Source organism: Periophthalmus magnuspinnatus, chromosome 4, assembly GCF_009829125.3.
Source record: "Periophthalmus magnuspinnatus isolate fPerMag1 chromosome 4, fPerMag1.2.pri, whole genome shotgun sequence".
In the NCBI taxonomy this organism is placed as follows: Eukaryota; Metazoa; Chordata; class Actinopteri; order Gobiiformes; family Gobiidae; genus Periophthalmus; species Periophthalmus magnuspinnatus.
In genome coordinates, this window is record NC_047129.1 from 9,487,115 (window position 1) to 9,509,336 (window position 22,222).

Genomic DNA, 22,222 nt, shown 5'->3' on the forward strand with positions numbered 1-22,222 from the left:
GGGGACACATTTTGTGTTGCACCTGAATGTGAACTTGCTGCCTGGAAGACATTTGGTATACTGTTTTACTCTGAATTATTAAACACTACCTCTTATTGCACTCAAATAGTTTAGAGGCCACAGCTGTTGGCACACAGCTGTATAATTTATACACCTCGCTATTTTGAGTGTGGTTATTTTTGATGTGAAAAGCTTTATAATGATGGACAAACCAGAAGTTCTCTCCCATGCAGGGGATGATGTGGCTGGTGCTAGCTCAGCTCCTGCAGTGTGCAGGGGTAAACAGGCTGAAGCCTTCAGCAGAGGCACAGATCGCCCTGACACTGGCTCCCACAGAGGCCCTGCTGACAGGCCTCCTCTGCAATGCAAATCCCCACTTCCACATGAGCAGGCCCATCACAAGCTCTCCCTGTACACTTGTCTTCATGTCATTACCCCGGGGAGGGCCTCACACTGTCCCTCTCCTCCAGCCTGGGCCTCATGCTGGCACCTACCTCTCAAAAACAGAAAGAGAGGGAGGTGGGGGGGGGACTTTCAAACCAAGGCCAGTCTGCCTGGTGCGTTGGCAGCCGTGATGGAGGGCTGCCATGGGCTGTTTTCACTGGTGCCTCCTGTCACTCACACTCTTCTCCTTGCCCTCCAGCCATGTGCACTGTATGTCATTAGGCCTGCTTTTTGCTGACAAATGCTGTCTGTCATGCTGTGCAGCCCCCTACTCTCTCTGGACATTACACCAAAGTGTGGCTGAATCTGCCTTACAAATGAGTTCCCTCTGGCTCCAACACAACTGTGCCATTTCAGATGGCCACAGGCACAGCACACAAACTAGGTCGTTTTAACTCTCAAGGTATGACTTGCATGACCCGCTGACCACTTTTATTTTCATCCCATTTTACTATTCAGTCACTTCCTCAGAAGTTTGGCAGACCTCCCCCAACGGCTTAGTGTCCCAAGGCACAAATAACTGGCTTCTTTCAAATATTTATGATTTATCTACTTGTTTGTATTCACTGACACATTGTGGGCTGCAGTTAAAGGGAAGGGAAAAAAGAAAACAGTATAATTGCAAGAGAAGCTTCAACCTACTTCCATGGCTCCAAGTCCAAGCACAACTCTTATAACCCAGATCCTTGTAATGTGGCCACAACCAGAAATGGGTTACACTAAAAATATTTTTAAAAGTTTCAAATTCAATTTTTACCTACTTAACCCACTCCTACAGTGCAGCTAAATAGTGGGTCTAGAAACATTGCAAAACTATTCGTTCTCCATAAACTTATTGTAAGAGAAAACAACATGCAGTATTTTAAAACAAAGGCTATAGCAGTTTAAGTTACTAATTGGGGTACTGGACATTCAACAGAACCCACACAAGTGTTTGAACAATGAAATTCAGCTGCAAAGGCTGTAGGATCATATTCTATGGAGAAGGCAATTTAGTATCTTCTGAAAAAGCACAGAGGCCAGTCCCATGGGAGAGAAAGCTTTCCTAAATATGTGGCTAATGCTCCGTGTGGGAAAAATGGTGAGGTTAAGGGGCTAATAATACAAAGTATGTGTTTGTGAGTCTCACACTCCTCCTCTGAGACTGCCTTATACCACAGCAATGCACCTCACACCTGTAAGCATCCACACAAGAAATATGAATAATACAAAGACTGAGCATCGGGTGATTGTGTAACCCAACGTGAACACGAAGCATCACGGTAAAGAGGTCTTTTACTTTGTGACCTCTGGGTTTTCAGCAGCTGCCTGCTCCTACTGTTACTGTACAAAACATATGGACCAGCTCTGTATATAAAAATAAAGAAAAGTGAGTAAAGCTAATATACATGTTAGTAGTCCTTTGAATAGTCACAAATGAGACTAGCTGAGTCTGCTGCCTCATAGACATGTTAGCTGAAGCAAACAGATACATAGTCAAGCCTAAAGCCTCATGGATATGTCACCTCTCTGCAACAAAGCCTCCGAAGCCTTCAAGCACCAGTCGACTCCATGAGGACCCAACTCTCTGCTGCTGCCCATAGCTGCCCACACAGAGCATCCAATCACACAGTGCACTCACATAACTCCAACCTTCGTAATGTGAATTATTCAGCCTCAGCCACTGCGAGGCAAGAGGATGAATAGGCTGGACTGGGGCTGCTAAACAGGGGGATAACATGCTTCTAAAAGTAGTTGTAGGTCTGTGTAATGTTTGTGTATGAGCATATAGGCTATACAGTCCGGAACAAGCACATTGTTAAAGCACAAGGTCGACCCTCCACCACCATGAACACTCCACAAATCCTGTTACTATAAGATGAGCTCATACACACCACACTCACATAAACAAACTATCTCTATGGCAACCGGGCCAGATAAGTGCAAAGGTCAAAGTGCAAAGTGTGAGAGGGAGAGTGAAGGAGACTAGGCTGTAGGAAGAAGGAGAGAGGAGGCGCTGAGAGGGAGGGGATGTACTTAGAGTGTTGACATTGCAGTAGCCCACATGTGTGAGCTGAGGCATAATCTTCTCCCTGTTCTCGTTGGCTTTTTAATGCGCCTGCTATTTCCATAAACCTGCCTCCTGAATCACTGCCAGCCTCACACTCCCCACAGGTCACACTGGCTAATACTGGGAGTAAATGCATGCAGCAAACACATTTTCAACCAAGGCCTCTCCAAGACAATCAGGGCTGTACACAAGGCTACCCTGACAAAAGGACGGAGGAGAGGAGGAGGAGGAGGGTGGGGGTATGTTTTTCTTGCTACAGCAGATAGGCGTGCTGCAGTGACGATTATTATTTCTGGATTGGCTGGAGCTGAGGAGTGCCAGTGAGAGGACGGAGTTTAGAGGATTTAAGGGAGTGGGTGGGTACAGGGAAGATGGAGGATTTTAGGATGACTGAGCTGGGTTTAGTTGTTGCGGGGAGTAAAAAGTGTACTTCAGTGAAATGGTGTAGCATGATATACAGTCATTGGTTTGAGAGGTAGGGTACATTAACACCAGCACACACACTACATCAACACTGTTAGCGTGTAACTAAACCCGGACTAGAAGAGGACTAAACCAGGACTGAAACAAGACCAAACCAAGGTCAGACAAGTATGAACGCACACTAGATGAACTATTTCCCAGCTATTGAAAATGATCTATAATATTTTAAAACCTTTGGATCTAAAAATTGACCTTTTTTTTTGTTCTATAACACACGCAGTACATGGTCATGGTTTATATTTTTAAAAATCACAGAAATCTATCATATTCCTCTTTACATTTTCAAATAAAGCTTCCCATCCATTAAAAGTGCAGTGAATAACATAGTCTGTAGTCACACATACACATACACACAGCTACAAAGCCAGGTAACACACACTGCTAGTAAACTGTCAGAGCGCATGTGTTTTTTTCTGCCAAACCCATGTCAGCCATTTGTGTCCCTGAGGTTCCCATCAGACTTCACAGCAGGGATCACACTGTATATTCCAGTCCAGTACACTTCCATTAGGTCGTACTGTTCCTCTTAGTAACTAACAGGGGACATGGATAATAACGTCCAAGAACACTGGCCTGTCCTCTCAGCCATGACACTGGGCTGCTGTATCTGAGACCTACTGTAATGATAATGTTGTATTTCACATATAAAATGATGACTGGAGAACAAAAAACATAATAAATAAAACATGTGCACCTATTACCATCTCATAGTTATCGGAATTGCAGGAACTGTGGGCCAGACGCATAATACTCTCTGGACAATGGATGGACAGAAATAAAGCACAGGTAAAATTTAATAGTATAGGCCTCAGCTTCAAGTTTATAGGCACCATTTTGAACACTTTTCATCATTTAAAATACGTAATATTAACCTTTGAACTGTTAATTGCCAGCCATGACAAGAGTGCAAGTTTTTCAGCACCCCAAAACCTATGGATAGCTACCAATTGTAAGTTTCTAATTTTTCTTTGACATGTTCTCTGTAGCAAAACCTCAGCCCCTCGCAAAGTATCTAGCACATACATCTAGTTATGTAACGCAAGAATTTAACAGGGTTAGGACGGCCATTATAGTCAAATATATAACTTTTAAATCAATATGAAAACTTTATAAGATTCATTAATTATACAAAATAATATCTCTAGTGACAAGTACATTGGTTAGGGAGTTAGACCCCACTCAGAGAAACTGGAAAAGATACTCCCTCTCACTACAATAAATGCATCACTGGACTTGTATACATAATATGGAGCTTTAAAAATGGTCTAACTGGTCAAAGGCCCTTGCAAGTAATCGATGCAGGTGTGAATTATTCAACACATCAATAAGTTTGGAGTTAATGTTTTATAAGGTATCGATAAAAATATTTGAAATCTACAGTAATAAGCCCAGAGCCGCTGGCAAACGGAATATAAAGTAGAATAGAGCATACAAACAACTGGCACATTTACTTACCATCAAGCAGAGGGGAAAGAGCCTGCCTCAGAAAAACAACTAAACTAGGGAGGACAATAGCTATAATACATGCACAACAAAAAAATTACGTTTATATGAATGATGTAAAATTCTGATCATTTGGTTGTGTTTGCTCTTCAAATAGTAATAGTAATGTGAAGAACAATAGTACAGTCCCATCTGTGAAGCCTGACATCCATCACTGTTGGCCTGTTACATCTTTATGACATGCTCTGTCTCCGGAAAGCTGTGGACGGACACAACACAGGAGGGTGTGAGGTGGCTGGGGAGAGCGAAGTCAGCATGGGGTAGCCAGAACAGCCAAAGGTATTGCTATACTCACCGGTGGTTCATGACAAGTCTTAAAATCACTCACAGTTGGAAATGATTGATTGATAAAGGTTTATAACTTCTATAATGAAGTAGCCTATAAAAGCAAATGGCTAGATTCCATGATACTTATAGTGTTTAATGCTTGTTCATGTGGATAAGTGTAGGCACCAGATGGTTTGACAGTTTGACCATGCAGCTCTATACTTGTTAGCATCTATGCCTGTCCCCTTTTGGCCCTAATTTAAACATGAAGTCTAGTCTCCGGGGAAGGTTAAAGTCCCTGACTGCCTGCTGAGTGAAAGAAGAGGATATTTTTAATGAATGTAAGATCTGAGAGACTGCGACAACAAAATGCTGCAACATACTCTGTTTTAGTGAACACTCATGAACACATCCTCTGGCATTTTACACAGAGACTTTTAATCTCACCGTCTTCTATTATTCAAATGCCAAGGAAAATAGAGGAATAAGCCCTGCGGCTCTGAGCTTGGTTAATTTGCAGGATAAACAAAACTTCCTCTTTCACAGCGACTGGAAAAGTGTTGTAGTTTGTTTTCATTGTATATATTAATATTTATTTGAAGCTCAACTTTGGCCTGTGAGCTTCTTCTGTTTTTTGTTGTGTTTCATGATCTTAGTGGGTATATTCTTGGCATTTAGCAATATGTATATGTATTGTGTTTACATTTAGTACAAGATTGTTCTTTTTTTTTTTTTTTTATCTAGGCATCTTGTTTATAGAAAACACATATTTAAACAATCAAAAGATAAAACATTTTGTTTCAAATTGTTATTTGCTATGGCACCATTTTGATTTTTCATCACTGTGAAACCCATGGATACATATGCTGTGTCCCTGTGGTCCTCGGATGCTGGGGTTTCTGTGATGAGATGTTGGGATTCCAACTGTGTCTGCTCTTTAACACCATTAACCAGTAAGAGCGGTTGTTGTTCGCTGTCTGAAAAACTAAATGTAATTTGTTTTGGAAAACATCCTACCATTTTACATTGGTAATTAATTAAGGAATAGTTTTATGTGTTTCTGTTCCTCTTATGATAAGCACCACTGACAGTTAAACCCCTAAATGTTTTACAATTTAGTCAAAGCTCTCAAATGTTTAAGATAAATGAACACTTCAGCTGACGATGCCAAGTGTGGAAGTTGGTTGTTTTTTTTCGACTTGTGCAACTGTTAATGTGTTTTTTTGAACCTGGAAAAACATTTTCCAGAGTTCCTGAGGACCACATGAACTCAACAACACATATATTGAATGTACCACAGCAAATACTCACATAGCGCCTCATATGTTGTGTAGTATGATGTGGCATATTTATTTTATCAACATAAAGCAAAAGTGATGCTAAACTTACTTGATTGTTTGCGTGCTGGTTGAAACTGGAGTCCATTTGTGTTCTTTGTATGATACAGCGCACAACAGACACATAGAAAAGTTCAAATTGGGCTTTCAAACAGCAGGGGGACCGACTGAAACGCTTCCCAAAGTAGAGTGCTGCTGGCTGGTGTGTTGTTGTGTGCAGATGGCGTAGCAGACCTCCATAGAGGAAGTCAAACGTAGGACAGAAAAAAGAGTGTGGACAGACAGATAGTACTTACCCCTGGCAGTGTCTTCTGTTCATGGAGAGCATTCTGGGCTTTGATGGCCGACTCCCGAGCGCAGTAAGTGAGAAATGCACAACCTGCAACAGATACACATCCAAACATATTACTTTAACACATGCACAATTGTTGAGACCAAACAGCAAAATAATAACATGTAATAAAAGCACGCCTTTAGACCATGTCCTGAAGCAAGCAATAACAAAACTGACAGCATGGAATAAAAGACTTGATCAGAAAATGGGACTCGAGTATTAAAATTCCATAGGACAGAGGGAATGGGAGTGAGAAGTGAAGCAATCATTTTTCCCTCGACTGTCTGAATAAATAGATTTGCTTGTGTTCTATTAATGAGGTTCATAGGGGTTACCATGCATCATATTTCTGCCACTTTGAAGATGGTTTATTAGCAGCCAGCGTTTGGGATCTCATTTCAACAGCAAAATATATTCAGTGGGTGGTGATGTATTATAATGTCTTTGCATAGACCATATCCCAGTTTTTTGTTTGTATTTTTTTATTTGTGGGCCCTCATATATTACATATTCATATTATTATTTCAGCATATGGAGCAGTGTGCTTTGTCTGACATTCAAATTGTGCTATTTCATCCCGATGTCATTAAAGCACATCAATTGCCACTCCAAACACAACCATCTGCATTAATCTTACAGGGAAAGCAAACTTCAGACACATTCATTTGTAATCTCAGTCATTTGAGAAATGGTTATTTTCAATAATTTTATTGAACATGGAAGATATATTTTTACTTTTTGCAGAATTTGAGGCCATTTCAAAAAGTAGAAAAATAATATTGAAAAGAATGTAACAATAAGAATATTACTCATGGCTTCCTTGTAGCTGCTAACTACTGTTTAGTCATGAGTCACCCTCCTTTTGAGCAGATGAAAAATGGTCCCACAGCATCCAGTGTCGTGACCTTAAAGATGGCTGACTGTAGCAATGGTGTCACAGTAGTCCTTCCTCTCCCTTGTCCCAGCACCCTTAACCTAATGATTTCCAATGAACACCCACAAAATGATTTAATCACTCAAGCCTCTGTCTAATTCTCTTTCTGTGCTCAATGTCAGTTCATAAAGAAATGCATAGGTACAAGTACAAATATTACTGCTGTTTCCATGTGCTTGTTTCTCAAAGACAATAGGAGAAAAATGTCTGTTATGTCTAGTTTTTCTTAAGGCATAGTTGTTTGTTTACTTGAAATCTTTGCTCTATCGCTACATAAGAAACATGTTTTTGCATTATAATCACAAACATGATTTATTTTTTAATATGTAATGCATAAGGCATTGTGGATAAATAAATTAATAAATACACAACTCAGGCAAACAACAGAGAAACATGGACTACATTTAAATGTGATTCTGCTTTTTAATGTATGGCTTAATAAGAATTTGCAGGCCATGGGCAAAAAGATTTAACAACCCTATAATTGGAATCCAAACACGTACAAATTGCCAGTGTTGCGATGCATACCAAGTGCAGAAGTGGGAGCTGGGGGTTGGAGGCATGATGAAATTGTCTGAAACACAACAAAAAGCCACTGTAATCGGAGTGTGCTGACACAGCATTGGGGAAGCCTTCCCATTGCAAGAGATGATCTTCAGCACCATATGAGAGCAACTTTAAAGGTATTTCTCAAACAATGATTTCAGCTCCAGGGCTAAAGCCACAAACTGTCCCATATGCACCCGCTCTGCGCCTGCCTCTCTTTACTGTAGTGGATTTATGCACTCTGTAAGCACTTGCGTGCAGGGAAGTGGACCAATTACCCTCAGTCACCATTGTGAATTCACTTGTAATTAAACACCACAGTAAAGAGAAAAGAGCCTGGTTAAGACAGGAGGATACAGAAAGTACAGTATGCTGTATTTCTGCCCAATTCTATTCTGTACCCTCTATGGTTGGAAGTTAGTCAGGACAGATCAGGCAAACATGTCCAGCAGTAAACCAGTTTAATGGTATAAGAAGAGAGAAGAAAGGATTGCTCAAACAAGCATGAATCAATCAAAATACAACTTTGAATAAGGTAATGATGATGGATCACCATTTTACCTCCCCATAGAATATTCTAAACAAACTTGCCCTGTCAAACAAGCAGTCAAGCCACTCCTAAAGACTGTGCTCTATTTCAAAATACTTCACTTTTTTACTGCCACTTTCAGAGCCTTTTGCTCCATCCATGTGCCCCAGGGGAGTCAAACTACCCTCAGTGCAATGAAAAAGTGTGAACCGGTTCTCAATGTGGCGTTTCCTTGGCCAGAAAGTGTGAAGGTAGCAGAACCCGGCCCTGGCACTGCTCTCACATCATTTGCACTTGGTGGAAAATGCTATCACTGGAGTTAAAGTATACTTGCTTATTTCGTTTACTGCTGCATGAGTCTCAGAGGGGACTGATCGGCTTTTGGGGGTCAGAAGTGGAAGCACACATCATCAGTGCTGATACAATGTGATTATGGCCTGAACCAGTGCCAGGCGCGGAAACAGGGGCGCGCTGCCACACTTTGAGACAAGCAGGGGGTAATCGGTTTGGGCTCTGAGAAGCTTTTAACTCACATAATCACATTCACTCCAAGGTAATATATCCAGCGTTGATCCTAATGTTGCTCAATTACATTTGCGTTTTAACTTTAGTCTAAACATGTAGTTGATCATTTTCGCTTTTACTTGCTGCTTATTTACTAATCAGTTCTATATTTATTGTATTTATTTAGCCTTTATGTATACAGGTAGAGGTTGTTGTTCCTACTAAAGGTAAAACACGCATGTAATTGAGTAAAAAATTATAAAATCTATACCTACTTCACCCAGTTCTGATTTTAACAGTTGTGATCCCTGAGCAGATTTGAACTTCGATCTCATCAAATCCCTTTCACTCTAAAGAAAGTTCTGATGCTGCGTTCACGGTCAAATGATCACTGCGATGTTTGGAAGATAGAGCACAAGGTGTAATGAAGACAATGAGCTGAAGCGTGCATTTGGCACCGACTTTCCGAAATGCTCTCACTCATTGTTCTGACAACAATATTTTCTCTGCCCACACTTAATGGGCTTGTAATGAGCACAGTAATATAAGCACTAGCCTAGCGTAACCTGTAAACCTTAATTAAGTCAGACAGCCACCTTAAAGGGGCGCTGTGTGCAGTCACCATCTCCTAATCCCGGGGCTGAGTACACTTCCGTCAGTTTTTCATCAGTCGATCCATGCGGTCATCTGGTCTCCTAATCCTCCTCCATTTCTCCTTTCACTGCTCCTCCCTTCAGCCTCTCACCTTGAGCAATGCTGGGGGGGGGCTGGGTGGTTGGAGGGGGGCTAGATGTCCATCATGAGGACAAGAAATAGTCCCAGGACCCTCCCTACTATCCTTTTTGACCCCTGACTAGAGGACCTGAGCCATTGATTTGTTGCTCCTCGCTCACACAAACTTGACTAGGCTGTGAGCAGCAGTCAAACAGATCCATAGGCAGCACATCCCAGAGGACGGACACACTGAGTTATTTGCACAACCTCAATGCGTGTTATCATCAGGGAGCCATGTCTAATCAGTGTGACGAATGCCATAAATGGAAATTTAGGAAGTAATGTTTGTATTTCGTCGTTGGATTTGATACTGGGGAAAGGAGTTCATAAAACACAACGAAAGCTGAGGCATTGGTTTTGTTCAGTTGTTCAAGGTACTAAGCATGAAGTACAGTTGAAGTCCTTTTGTAGATTTGTGCTTTACAATGCCATAGGCTAGCTATTAAACACATTGAATAACATTCTTTGGATTTCACAGAAGCAAGAGCCATTGTCAGTGGGGTGCAACTTCTACAGTCAGTCAGGCAGTTGAAGGCTGGTTCCTATAGGCAAGTAACCATTCATTCTCACATGTATTAACCATGGGCATGATTTATTCCCTTTATCTTTGTTAACATGGGGCCATTGCACTCAGACCCTAGGTATCTTGCCCACAACATGTCTGCTTAGAAGCTAGCTAAACTACCAGATCACCCTACCAGAACGAATGAGCACTACAAACTTTCTACATTGGGTCTATGTTTTTATTCTAAGCAAAACTACTTTATTTTTTTTCTTTTGTCAGTAAAGGTTTTGTTTGTGTGTTTTGGATTGCTATCGCGCCATCTCCACGCACTGCTGCTCATTCTGTATGTGACAGCAGGTGTAGCATTTTGGCACCATTAGCCCCACTGTAGTGTTTAAAGCAGTCTCGCTACTTCATTGCTGCTCTTAAAGCCAGGCCCTGATCTATAACGTATATACGAGTGGCCAGCATCCCTGATGAGCGGGCTAATTGACACTGTTAATGGATGGACTTTCACAGAGCTGTAAATAATGTGCAGGGGTTCACACTCAGTGCCTCCTGCTGTAAACTGGAGTTCACCTGCCAACTGTCCCTCCCCCAGCAAACCCTCCTCTGACCACAACATTTACACACAATCAATACAAGTTTACAGCAGCCCTCCCAGTCAAAGTCACAAAAGTGCACATGTCCAGGAGACTCACAACTAGCAAAACTGAATTCAATGGGAACTACACAGCATTTTCCCTTAAGTTAGATAAAATGCAAGAAATAACATTATAATATTTTATTCTGACAAAAGATTAGGGATCAGGTATACTTACTTAACCGAGGGAAACATCTATGAATGAAACGATTTAGTGAGTTCATATTCTGATTCAGAAGAAAAAAAAAATCAGATGATGGAAGAAATAGTGGCAGGTTTGAATCTTAAAGCATTAAGTTTGCAGGTTATCTCAACATTTAAATTTGTGCAGATTGGTTGACTATATACGCAGCAAAAAGTGATTTACTATATATTATAAGTAGTAGTGGTGCTTTATCTGGTGGGAAACATGTATTTTACACGCATAGTATAAAAAACATACTTCTCACATAGATGAACATGTCCACTACAAGTCAGACTCTATATTAGAAGTGAATTTCACAATAATAACGTATGTGCCCTTCTTTTTAAAAGTGAAAGACATTTAAGCCTTGGAGACAGGACATTGATCACAGCAAAGCCACAATCACAGATGACTGACAGCAGCAAACCGTCCGGCTACTAGGAGGCAGATCAGGTTTTCAGACGCTTTGATTTTACAAATTGAAAGATACCTTTTAAGATAAAGCTTCAAAAGCCCAGAGGACGCTGGGAGGGGGAAAAGAAGTGAGGCGGAGAAATACACACACTATCCCTTCTACACTAATTGCATGTCGCTACAAACAAACTTGCACTGAGTAGTCATGCATTTGCTCATTAAATTCAATATATAAAATAATTGGCACTTAACAAGCTATACTCCAATTGCATTTTCCCTCCATTAGTATTTTGAATTCTGAAAAATGGGATTTAACATACTTGTCCCAGCATACTTTTCCCTGATTTCTTTATTATCACATGTCACAAAGAGCAAGTGAAAAGTCATAATTAACACTAATGGTCTGACTAACAAGCAGGCACCGGTGGTAATTGGATCGACATACACTTCTTCGGCACCACCTTTAGCACAGAGAGAAAGGAAGGAAGGAGGGATTTGAAGAAAGAAAGTTTTAATGAAAGTCTAATGAAACTCTGATGAAAAATTGCAGTCTTCCACGAATCTAACCCACACAGCCAACAATAGCAAGACGATAACCCATCCACCGTTAATTAATTTCAGTAGCCGTTTTTAATTAAACCAGATCTATTTTGAATAGTGAAGCGCAGCCCAAGTGCCGAGCTGGAAGTGATACAAAGCCGTCACGCTGTGCTCATTCATCCAAACGAACATTTGATCATCAGAAAAGAGAGGGAAAAAAAGAACGAAAGATTTATCTTTCATACATTTCTCTACGGCCTATCTGGCATGTCATTTTGTGGCATTTCAAAAGATTGATAAGTGTTTAAGAGGTGTAAGAGACTAGTCAGACACGTAATAAACAAAGACAGAGTTAATAAATAATAATCTTTGATTGCTAAACAGCTTGTTAGTCTAGCATGCGATGATGTCATACTCTCAGACTCTCAGTTTTTCCTATTCGTTATATTGTAATTCTTTATGAAATATCTAGAAAGAAAATACAAAAATGTTGACTGGTGACTTGAGCCATATCAACAAAAATCTTGATTTCAACATTATTCATTTTAGCTGCTCCTCACCTGTATTAAAGAGTACTGACTCATAGAATGCTGTCATCATCTAAAACCCTGCACATTTTTGATGATTTTGGATACAGTTATGGTCATGCATTTCACCTTTTATTTGCTACTGATCATAATTTTTCAAATAATAAAAACAAGCTTTATTTCCATCTAATACTGTAAATGCACAGAAGAGCATTTAGAATGTACATTGTCTCAGTAGAAAATGTACTTTACTCTCAGCTAAAGGAGTTTGAACTCCATGTTTGAGCCCTACATGCATTCCTGTTCCGCTTTCTTATAAACCTCCTATTTCTGCGGGGTAGTGCCTTTTTGCTGTGGACCAGTTTGGCAATAAAACACAGAAATGGTTATCTCCAACACTCTTCCTTCATTGGAGAGATGGATGTAAAGACTTGAGAAGCGCCACGTGACTAAACTGATGGGATGCGTGGGAATGGTAAGGGGGACACAGCCATACGTTTGCCCACAGATGCTCCCTCTCTCTCTGCCCACAGTCGAGCCCGGGATGGGAGCAGTCTTTTGGGGGAGGCAGCCTGGCAGGCAATCAGTGATGTCATGCCAGCAGTGCAGAGATGGCAGCTTAACCTATTTTCAGAAATACCACACAAGTGCTATTTATAACCGTGCTGAGCTGCATGTATCTTCACACGTCGCTCACAGTCCTCGGAACCTGCACACGTTTCCCCTATACTAAATACAAATTAGTATATGTTAGTTTTAAATCATATTTCAAGGGGGGGTCAGTATGTACAGTATGCTGCCAAAGTGCTTTGTGAAATATGAGAGCAGTGGTATAGAAATTGAAACCGAACAGAAATGTTTTGTATGTTAAAGTATTAATATAAAAGTAAACTATTAAAATATTATACTACAATATTATACTGCAACCGTCTTTGTCATTTATGCAATTGATTTTGTTGTTTTTCTCATGTAGTCTATAGTTTTGTCCTGGTTTAGCCCTGGCCTGTATCGTCCAGATTAAGTCCAAGATGACCCTATTTAGAACTATTTTTTTATTCAAGTCCTGCTTTAGTCTTGGTCCATGTGATAGTTTAAAGGCTTATGCTGAGTTATGTTCTTTGCTTTAATGTTTTTAGTAAAATTCTAATTTAATGCACGTGTACTATAATTATTTTTGAGTCAATGGCCTTTATTGGATCAGAGAAAGATGGAAGCATGAAATCGGGGTAAAGAGTGCAGAGAGACAATCAGCAAATTGAAGTATGTCTGTAAAGTGGACCTGGCACAGAGGCTAGTATATGTGCTGCAGCCGGTACCCCTAGGCTACAGTGCAGCACATCCACTTTTATTTCTGAGGTGTTCCTTGGTCCTTCACATAAGAGAATCATTGCTCCACTGCCTTCTCCCTATATTCTTTCCAGGTCCCAAACTGCTGTAACCTGCCACTATAGTAGGCTCCTGTGTGTCGCGCGCTGAGCCATCACTCTCCGCGCCTCCTGCCTGGGGATAAAAGCAGCCATTTGTTTCAGCATCTCTGACAAACGCTTCATCTTTTCCCCTCCACTTATCCATCTGCTCATACATCCATTGTTGTGTGCCCACGTATGTGCCAGCCAGCCCGTCCCCATCCCTCTCTGTCACGTCAGGACAGCTCTGCGAACGGGATCAAGCGACAGTGCTAAGTCATATTCACAGCGCGGATACATGTAATACATTTGTGTAATATTCATTCACACCAGCACCAAGGGCTCAGGGCATTTGGCATTCAGAGGGATGTGACAGCTTGACTAATCTGTGATTGTTTTTTTTCGGCCAAAACACCAGGGTTATATCAAGCCCTCCAAGGCCACGGTAGTATAAGGCAAGACAAATAACTTATTATTTTGCAAGCTTGTACGAGGCTTTATCGCATGAGTTATCCTGAACCGTTCCAAAATAGAGAGGGATTATCACAAAACATTGCATTAAAATCTCCTCTCTCTCTCCTCTCTCTCTTGTTATTTCATTTTGCCTCTAAGATGAATCTGTGCCCAGCCAGGCTCAAACACAACATTAAAGCACGCACCAACCCCCTCCTCCTCTTCTGCCTTTTCTATGCGTTTCCTCATAGGCCCCCACCGCTCCACCCCACAAGAGTACATTCTGCTCTGTAGGCACTGGCACTCACTGTTAAGCTCCACATACAAAATAGATAGGCTTCTATCCCTCTATTTAGACTAAAGCAATAGCTCTGACCTTTGTGGTGTAACATGAAAAGGAGCATACATGAGAGAAGTACATGTGCAAGGAATATGACCTCTAACACTGCAGAGATACTGTGGTATTTCATGATTTCTTTTTGAATATTCATAAGGGCACAACAAAAAACTGTAAATTACGTTAGTGATATGATATTTTTCATTTTATGAAAGCATAAAACTACACAAACAAATGTAATCTCAATGCAATTGAACCTAAATCAAAAACCTTCATCATATCTACTGTAATACTATCTTTTCATTGCGAGAAAAAAAAAAAAAAAAACATAAAAGAAAATGAGTTTAAAAATGTTATTTCACTATACTATTAAACATCTCTCTTTATGAAAACAAAAAAGTTAATGAATACTCCATCCACAGATTCCACATCCTGTGTACCCACTGTCCCTGCTCCAGACCACCATTAAGACCAACACATTCAAAAAAGGTCACCAAATAATGGCACTTTCAGCAAAGGACATGAAGACATAATGCTCAGGATAATGAAGACAACATGGCACTTTTGTCCTTCTGTGTGGAAGCAGACAAGGAGAGACACAGGGGGCTCAGGTTGAGCCTATGACCAGTAAGCACCAGCACTACATGAATCTGAGAGTGTGATCTCTGAGGAGATGGGGCCGGGAGGCGAGGGGAGGAAGGCCTTTTGCTGGGCCCACAGCGGCTGTCAGGAACTGTTGAGCTGCTGCATCTTTTATGAGAAGAGCCCGATGCTTATTACAATATTTACAGATGTTTAGAGATTGTAAAGTGAGTGTTATTGCTGCATTTGCCTCAGATTGGTCGCCTTTGCTGACTGACCCCCATGGAGGACTTTTTCATGTTGTTAAGTGAAAAATACAAAATACTGTGGTCTATGTAATGATTATGATTGAAATGAAAAATGCTTATGTCATTTTGTTAAATAAGTAATTACACAGCATTGTGTAATGCAGCACTCTTGTCACATAGAGCCTGTTTGTGGTGTGTAAGAGAATCATTCCCATCTGTTTCCTCAGGGGGGAGGCTGTCCTACAGCAGTGCCGTGATCTTTGACACTTTCCATAAGGCGCGAAAGACATTATGGAGATGAACATCCTCTATTTTATATAGGAACACTGCAGTCTCTTATCAGCACCGTGGTGCACTAGAGCAGCAGTGGGAAGTGAATGTGGCATTCAAACATTTACAACATCTCAGTAGGAACACACTTAAGGGTTCCATGGGCTAATGATAACACTATGAGTCTTAGGCCGGGGTAATCTTCTATTAATTATGGCCAGTTAGTCATCCATAGCTTAAACATTTAGTTTTTGAAAGTTTTACTTTGATACATTATATACTTGATCTCTTGATTTTACTCTGCTAGTCTGCTGGAACTTTATTAAACAGACCAGCTTCATATGAAGAAAAAAAAAGAAGGTTTCCACTGTGAATATTTCATAGAAGTATTGTGTAATGTATTATACATTCATTAACAGCTTCCTTCAGATAGCAAAGTGTATCACCGTAAGATCAGACCAGGATGCCAAGGGGCTTTTTCGTCTGTCTGTAAAAAAGCAAGGTGCTATTTTTTATGCAAGTGACAACCACATGCAAGTTTAAACTGATGGACTGGGAACATTATTAACTATGTACACATGTAATTGAACTTTTCCTCACTATTGATCTTAGTACATAACCATATCACATTATATGCAAAGATTATTCCATTTCATTTATAAATAACAGCTAATTCAAATTGAAAAGAGGAGTTTTTTTAACCTGCTGCAATGAATCCCACATCAGGAAATCCTCCACCTATTAATACCAATTGGGCGACAATAATTGGCAGGCCATCGACAGCGTGGGCAGAATTAATCATTTGAGGACTCTCGACGAGACTGGATTTTTAATTGGCAGAGGCAGCCACTGTTTAGGGAGGCAACCAGCTGATCACCCGGGAGACCACTGCTTCAGACAATGCACATTTGCTAATCCTCTTGAGTCGAGTTATTACGGCCATGCATTATTATCACGCTTTACAAACTAATTCCATGTTTTCCCCTGTGGATTACCAACAACACAGGGGATAGTTGCATAAGAAAACACATGCACAAAGGCCGATCAATTCTGAAAGCTGTCATAATATTACATGTTTGTCCAGGCTTTGGAACGGCCCAAGCACACTGCTGACTTATTAAGATGTTTTACCAATACATGAATTCAAGTATATTTCAACATATGAGCTTGTATAGGATTACTGTCAAACGCTTTATTACTTGTTTACATTCTACCTGAAGCTTCATATTCAACATTCTAAATCTAAAACTGCTTTTGTATTTGTATTGTCAACATTAATCTAAATTTATGCAAGTTATATTTCAGAACAAGGCACAGATGTTGGCACTTGAAATTTATACCTGAGCTGAGCCATAATAGTGGAGTACATTTTTCAGCTAAATTATACAGCTACACAATAACACAACATTTTGTCTTAATAAAAATACATAAAAATGCTTAATTGTCCCTTTTCTCTGACATGGTGATCAGGCAGCAATCCCTCAAGAGCTAAAAAGCCTTCTGCGATTATTATGCAACACTCAGCAATCGGACTATAGTATGTGTAGGCACTGATTGAAGCTGTTAAAAAGTTGGGCACATGTCTGGCCTTCTATAGAGCATGTAAGTATTATAGCATATTTCACTTACTTTGATGATTACATATATATATATATAGGACTCAAAGCTGCATGGTAACACAGCCATAGTGGTCATTTCTGGAGTAGAAAAATGCAAAACTCTGATACGGTGTTAGTTTTAGATACATGTCCATATGGATACTAGTAGAAAAAAATCACATCCAAAAAAAAACAACAACGTGTGACATGCTCGTAGCCTAAACCGTAGTATATTTTAGTAATGTTACTGCAAATAGCATGGTCAGTGGATAGGGTTTGTTGAACGGGGGCTTTGATTTAACTTTAAACTGATCTAATCTAATATGGGCAATTTACTACTATGGGTCAGATAACTGCATATGGTGAAGTAGGATCCATCCAACAAGAACTGGCTCAGTACTACAATGTAGCTTTAGAGATTAGATGGTTCAAACCAGAAACATTGAAAGGGTGTATCTTATCTATAGCTGCAAATATAGTGTAATATCTTTGAAAACTATGAGACAATACGTTGCAGTATGGGATTAAGTTAAAGGTCAAGTTACAATAGCCCAGTCACAAATGCCAGAGTATGATGATGATGATGATGATTATGATGAAGGCTATTCTCATCACCATTGTACCAGTGCGCTCAGCTGTATACGACTTTGTAATGGAAGCTGTCAGTGCGCACCGCGAGCTTCCATTGCGTCCGTCATCTTGTGTCATCTCTGTGACAGTTTGAGACGGCCACAGCGTAGCCGTGTGCGGAACCGATTTGAGATCTGAGTATGTGCCTGTGTGCCGAGCTCGTGTGATAGTCAAGGCTCCCTCTGCACTCGCCTGCACATGGGGGAGATGTTAAAGAAAGCATATGGATGAATAAATGATGCCGCCCCTCCGCAAAAAGATGGGACTGGCAAGGGGAAGGCTCGTTAAAAATGCATTTTTTCCAAGCGCCTCTGCCCCACTTAAGAGCGTGTTAGGAAATACAGTTCTGGCATCAATAAGAGAGAAAGTGGTGCCATGTATCAGCTGTGGTTTTTGTGTACATGCAAATAATATGTGTAAATGCCACACGTGCTGAGGCTTAACTGTTCAATCGCAAGTGTTTAGCAACATAGGTTAAAGGGAGAATAAACCAAAACAACGGTACGCGGGACAACATGTTAAAAGTCGTAAATGTTGGCAATAGGCTGTGTAATGCGCGCTCTATGGATAGCATCGCTGGATTGTACGGGAAAGGGCGCGTACGTATGCTACTGGGGCTTATGTACTAAATAAAACGGGTGGTTATATCTAAAATGCAATGTTTACACGTGAAAAGGAAAGATACGCACGCGTTTGAGCCAAAATGGCTGTGTGTGGGGCGACACGTTACCTTTGTGCATGCCGGTGTATCGGTCCTTGAGAACTGTCAGTTCGTGGATTTTCCCAAACTGTTCAAACAGCGGCTTCAGGTCTTTTTCCTCCAAGTTCCGCGGTATCTGCCCGATAAACAGCTTAATGGCATCTTGGTCTTTCATGTTGCCGTTGTCCGGATGAATGGAAATGGATTCTGAGCCGTTCATGGGTTTGGGGTACTGGTGCTGATGTGGGAGCAGTGGTGGTGGCGGCTGGGTCGCTGGTGCCCCCGGTCCGGTGTAAACCAGGCAGGAGAGAGTGGGCTGGGGCGGCTGGGGATGCTGCTGTGGATGCTGCTGCCTTCTTGTTTCAGTCTGAGTGAATCTGGCCATTCTGAGCTGGGAGCAGAGTGGATAATAATGACAACACACACACACACATACACACACTGTGAGAGAGCAAGCACTCAGCTGGAAACCAGGCTGACTTTCTATCAGACATAGTACAAAGCGGAGGGGGCGATAGCAAAGAGAAGAATCGCAAGGCAGCGACATTACGCGCTATGCAGCGGCATCTAGTGTCTAGAACAATGTACTGCAACGACCAATTACTGTAACTATGGTTTTTATTAACAGCAACTACATTCATGTGCTCTTTATTATGTGTTGTGTTCTAATCTAATTCACACCAAAGTTCACCTTAAAGAAAGCTCACGTAGCCAGCATGAAAAAAACATTTCACAAAATCTATATTTAAATTATAACCTGCTAATAATCATGACAATGTAGTCTATGTCAGGAAAAATGTAGAGATGCCAAACCTATAATGCTGTGTGTGAAGAGCTATGTTCTCCAATGACACAGTGATGGACAAAGTGAGTTTTTTCAGGAGTATTAAATAGTTTTGGCAGCTGTTGGGGTCATAGGGAGAAAGACTCTGTTTGTCAGGGTCAGTGGCAATGACATGTCATGAGCAGTTTGCAGTATTTAGCCTGGGGAAAGTTTAAAGCAAATTTAGCATTTTTAAACTAAAGTAGTCTACATGGTGCAGTTGTGTGGGAAGAATATTAAACATTTATGCTAAATAAGATAAGATCACAAATATAGATCAGAACATTTATTAGTATTGTTATTATTATTTTATATAGGCTTAGGCTTAGACTTAGACTTTGTTTTACATAGAATTAAATTGAATCACATGTTTGTCCTCTTTTGACCTGGTCCTGGTTTAGAACTACTATAGCAATGATGTAGTCCTACCTGGTTTAGCCATATTTTAGTCCCGAATAGTCCTGTTTTAGACCCATTTTAGATCTGGTTGTAATTGGAAGAACAAATATTTTTTAGGTGAATCTTGTGAAAAGAGAACCACTGGTACAGACTTAATTAAAGATTGGATATCTGTTACACAATAAGAGATTCCAGCTAACGTTACATTGCCACACCACTTCTTAGTTAATCTATTTGCATGAACCAAACACACTTTCTATCAGCACATCTGCAGCCAGTCATTAAAGTAAGTCAAGGCCACAGCAGCAAATACGAGCTATAATTAAGAGACTTACTGTAAGTAGGTCTGCTTTTCAAATAGCACTGGGCCTAATCCCTCAAGAGACGTTTTATTTGCATCATTTGGCTGCTCTCTGCTGACACTGTCAACAGCACTCCACTCTAAAGCCAGTGTCACTATAAAACTCCCATTTAACACAGCTCCAACTGCACTGCCGCCTATTGACAATAACTTAAACACAAGGTGCACTTAAAGTCAGACTCATTTCTAATTACAAGCCATTTAAGAGTGGATTAAATAAAGTGATATATAGTGGGAGTGAAGGCACGCTGCAGACGAAGGGGAGTTGGATCAATAGCAGTGCTGCAGAGGGCTGGTGGACTGTGAGGGGCAGATCTACAGGGGGTCCCTCACCAAACTTCAGCTCAACACTCACTCCAGCTCTGGGAGGAATAAGGCGCTCTGGTGTGCCTGGGTAGAGAGGAAACTGAACCTGCAGAGGGAGAAGAGAAATGTAATGTTCAAGCAGGTAGACTAAATCAGATTGACTGACATCCAGCATTGTCATGTTTGTTTCTTAACCCCAACTTACTTTGGTGTAACTGAGAAAAGCTCTTTGGTGTTTAAACTGTAATTTAAAGTTTTTATTTTGAGCACATTCTCCTTAAATGCTCAGTAAGGAATTTTTTTGGATAAATGACATAATAAAATGTGCCTCGAACAAACATGTCCCAGAACAGTTAGAAGCTAAGTACTTGCAGGACACCGACATTAGCAGTCAATATCAGCTGGTGGTGCCATTTCTTTTCATTTAAACTTTGTTCTTTTCCATTCAATTTCTCTGAGCAGTGGGGTCTTCAATGCCTTCAGACGGACGGCTGCCAAAGTGCTGTTTGTTTTCGATTGGTATAGCGCTGGTTCCCTGGGTTATTTTGCTGTGTTATAAATGTATTGATCAGAAGAGGCAGGCCACTTGCTGAATGTGTCTAGGCTTGTGAATAGGGGCTGGCAGGGAGTGAATATGTTGTGTGGATGGCTCAGCATGTTGGTACTTCTTACATGTGTATAGTGAGGGAAGCAAACCGGGGACACGTTGCTACTCTTGTCCAATAAGGCGTTTCTGGAAGATAGTTATTTTTAAGAGTGTAGCCAAACGCACACAGGGAGGCCTATAGAGAACTTCCACTTCCATGGCTTTTTATTGACCAGTGCCATTAGTGTTTCGCCGGAGCTGAGGCCAAGTGACAAGAAATCAATAAAGGTCACACTATTAGTGCGAACTAAAAAGTTACATACAATTTACACTGGCTGCTGCTGATTCGGCTGCTTGTTAACCAGTGAGGATGTGTTCAGCTTGGGAGGACTTGGTGAGGCCCACTGGGACAGTGAGGCAAGCACAGGGAAATCGCTTTGCATTCTGGGTAGAAAGTCAGACAGACACTTGGTAAGACACCCCTAATTACCTAAATTCATCACTATATTCTGAGAGATTCTGGTCACATATTGTGCAAACACAGCAAGGCACTTGGGCACTAAGGCATACAGCGCATAAGCAAGAGTTGAACTAAACCATATGTCGACCACACACTCTCTGCACACTTTTGGAATTCTGTAGACGTTCATATATAGACATTTTAGTTATGATAAAGAGAAGTATGTTTAAAAAAACAATTACATGTCTTTAGAATAATAGACATAATATCTAATTTTATTTTAGTATTAAAAATAAACACAATTAGTGAATACAATAAATGTTAGTTGAGAGTACATGACTATGACAAGTTTACATTTATACATGCAAACCATTTGGGGAAGTTACTTTGCCCAGTTTACTTGTTTGAATGCAGGATGCGAATGAGGAAATCAACGTGCAAACTGTGTAACTGTTGCCGTTCTGGGAGCCCGTTTCTCTCTGCTTGGGCTGGCATGGAGAACTTCTCAAAGTGTACTTTAATAAGCGATAGGAGTTGTGAGGTGT

General features: G+C 40.7%; 1 protein-coding gene across 3 annotated transcripts in view; it reads right to left on the reverse strand.

Annotated features, from left to right (window-relative positions):
* celf5a (cugbp, Elav-like family member 5a) overlaps nucleotides 1–19,195 on the reverse strand; it is a 186,023-nt gene extending 166,828 nt beyond the window's left edge. For all 3 annotated transcript variants that reach the window (XM_055221581.1, XM_055221582.1, XM_033964907.2), the window contains exons 1-2: nucleotides 18,773–19,195; nucleotides 6,381–6,463 (exon numbers count right to left, since the gene is read on the reverse strand). In XM_055221581.1, coding sequence (XP_055077556.1) covers nucleotides 6,381–6,463; nucleotides 18,773–19,127 — 438 coding nt within the window. In that variant the 5' untranslated portion in view covers nucleotides 19,128–19,195. The remainder of the gene's footprint in view (nucleotides 1–6,380; nucleotides 6,464–18,772) is intronic.
* Between the last annotated feature and the right edge of the window lie 3,027 nt (nucleotides 19,196–22,222).